Source organism: Dipodomys ordii, unplaced genomic scaffold (assembly GCF_000151885.1).
Source record: "Dipodomys ordii isolate 6190 unplaced genomic scaffold, Dord_2.0 Scaffold822, whole genome shotgun sequence".
NCBI lineage: Eukaryota > Metazoa > Chordata > Mammalia > Rodentia > Heteromyidae > Dipodomys > Dipodomys ordii.
The window spans coordinates 4,388-7,153 of NW_012268038.1; the positions used below are offsets into that span (position 1 = coordinate 4,388).

Below are 2,766 nucleotides of genomic sequence, written 5' to 3' on the forward strand. Positions count from 1 at the left end.
TCTAATCCCTTTAAGCCACAGCACCACTTCTGAATTGCTGATGGTTCATTGGAGATAAGAGTCTCAGGGACTTTCCAACCCAGGCTGGCTTTGAACCGGGATCCTCAGATCTCAGCCTCCTGAGTAGCTAAGGATGACAGGTGTGAGCCATAAGCAACTGGCTAGGATTTCTCATTGAAACCGCCTGCTCCCAGACATGACCAGGCTTTCTGCAGACCAGGTGCTCAGGTCCTCTGGCCTGGTCCTGCTTCTACACTACCCACCAGCTTCTTGACATATCACCCCTCCTTGTGGCTCTCTCCCAGAGTGGCCCAGGGCAGCTTCTTTTGCAATTAAAGGGTCATCATTAGAAGAGTGATGTGTTACCATGGAAAGTAGGAGGCACTCAGCAAATATGCATTATTGTCATGATCATTATTACCCTCCAGTTCCTCCAGGAGAACTCCTATTCATCCTTTGAAACTCCGTTTGGTTTCCTCACACGTCTTGCGGATGGAGCTCTCAAAATTGGAGCAGTTTGATTCCATGATCCTTTAAGGTTCCAAACAGAAGGCCACTCCTGAGGTGGTTTAGCATCCAGCTCTTCTTTTTTTCTCTGCCTGTTCAGTTCCTGGACCTGAGCCTCAGGCCCGTCCTGTCCGACTGAGGAGGGTGCAGACGCAGGCAGTGTCAATTCGAATCCATCTCCAGCCCACACGGCCCTGGGCATCAGAAGTCAAGGCCCGCACGTAGGACTGCTTGGCTTTGCATTCGGATACCCAGTGCCTGCGGTCCACTCCCCTGCAGCCCCCTCCGCCTGCACCCACACCACCTTCCCCAGTGCTATTAGCTTTACAGCGAGTCTCGAAGAAATACTGTCGGAGGGGGCTGCCACCAGCTGCGGGCACCTCGCCCAGCACCTCCACCTCACGTCCCCGCAGGTCCACGGCCGTCCGACGGTCTGTCACCCAGCCGCTCACTGCATCACAGACGGCCAGCTCGCCCCGGCGACTGGCCGGAGCCGACTCACTCACCCCACGACGAGTGCGGTTGGCTGGGGCACCGGCAGGCTCCCCAAAGGCTCCAGTCTCCAGCAGAAAGAGCAGAGGGGGCCCAGCCGGGGCACCCCTGGACAGGGCTACTCGGGGGGACAGGAGGTCCCACTCAGGAGCCAGGAAGGGGGGTAGAGTTGAAGGTGGAGAGCGAGGCTCCATTGGGACACTGGGGAGGAGGAAGAGGAGGAGGATGGGGAGGGAACACAGGGGCTTGGGGAGCATCTCTTGACCACCTGGTGGGGGGGGGGTAGAAGACAGAGAAGCTGGGGTTAGAGAGGAGAGTGGAAATTTATGGCGAATAGGTGTGAATCCCAGAAGTATGGGGAAGCACTATGGGGGGGGCACATTCTAGAACTTGATTGATGCTGAACTTCTAGACTAAAAAATAACTTTAAAATGATTACTTAAAGCTGAGTGCTGTGGCTCACAATTGTCATCCCAGCTACTCAGGAGGCTGAGATCTGAGGACCACAGTTCGAAGCCACCCCAGGCAGAAGAGACCCCTGAGACTCTTATCTCCAATAAACCAATCAAAAACTGGAAGTGATGCTGTGGCCCAACTGGTAGAGAGCTAGCCTTGAGCCCGAAGAGGCTCAGGAACAACACCCAGGCCCAGAGTTCAAGCCCCAGGACAGGCACAAAAATGAAAATGAAAGAAGGCCAGACAAAGACCCCTCTTCTCTGCAGCCTGTTTCTCCAGTGTGTGAATGGGACCCCCGGGCTAGGAGGTAATCTTGGCATGTTTCTACCGCATTCTAGATGCCTGGAGAAGATTGGGAAGCAGGAGGTGATTACCAGACCTGTCAGCGCCTCCTCCACCTCCGAGCTCCGGGGATGGGGACCCTCAGACTCTGCTGGGTCCCTGTGGAGGACACAGGTAACCCCCTCCTTGCTGACATCTTAGGAGAGGGAGGGGAGGGCAGCCACCTGGGGGAGGAGGGAAGGAGAGAGAAGAGACAGGTTATATAGGCAGGTGGGAGAAAGGTCCAGGATCCCCCACTCCCAAACACCCCTATTCCTCCTACCTCGGAATTCCTTCTCCAAGTGTGGGGTACCCCAGCCAAGGCCCCGCCCCCCCAGGTGATGGCTCCTGGGCTGGGATGGATGGGAAGCAGATGCTGGGGGGGGGAGGCTGGGAAAGATTACATCCCCCCCCTTTCTCTCTGCATCTCCCAGGCGCGGGAGGGGGTGGGGCCGGCCCGGACACCCGGCCCCCAGGAGCCCTGGGTCCCCGAGGCTCTTTTCTGGAATGTTCCCTCGGTGCAGGACAGGCCAGGGCCCGCCCAGGAACTCCACCGGCGCATACCTGGAGTGGCGGCCGGCCCCGCGCGGGGAGATGGAGAAGGAAGGGGGTGCCCAGGCTGACCGGGCCAGGTCGGGGGGGGGCGCGGGGGTGCTGCCTTCTCCCTTAGACTAGGCGTCCCGATCCCCAAGATCTCTTCCTTCGGAGCCGGGCGTGGCGTTTCCCACGGCCCACACCCCAAACCTCGGAGCTCCCCCCCTCCACGAGTTCAGGTGCCCCCCTTTCCCCCCAGCGCCCCTCCCCCTCCCCTTCCTCCCTCCCAGTTCTGGAGCCCAGACACCCCGGTACTTAGACATAACCCTCCCCCAGAGGGGGCCGGGGCACCCCATCTCTGAGTCCACGCCGGGGTGGGGTGGGGGGACACCCTGCTCCGCAGCGGGCGCGGCTCCCCCCTGCCTCAGTTTACTCCGCCAAGCCCCGCCCCCGCCG

General features: G+C 59.5%; 1 protein-coding gene across 1 annotated transcript; it reads right to left on the reverse strand.

Moving 5' to 3' along the window:
* Window positions 1-623: 623 nt before the first annotated feature.
* On the reverse strand, window positions 624-1,256 carry LOC106001914 (neurotrophin-4). The gene has a single exon (XM_013036856.1). It carries the CDS (start codon window positions 1,254-1,256, stop codon window positions 624-626), a length of 633 nt encoding a protein of 210 aa, XP_012892310.1.
* Window positions 1,257-2,766: the final 1,510 nt, after the last annotated feature.

Coding starts and splice junctions, on each gene's coding strand:
- LOC106001914 (XM_013036856.1), bottom strand. CDS start 1,256: ATGCTCCCCAAGCCCCTGTGTTCCCTCCCCATCCTCCTCCTCTTCCTC.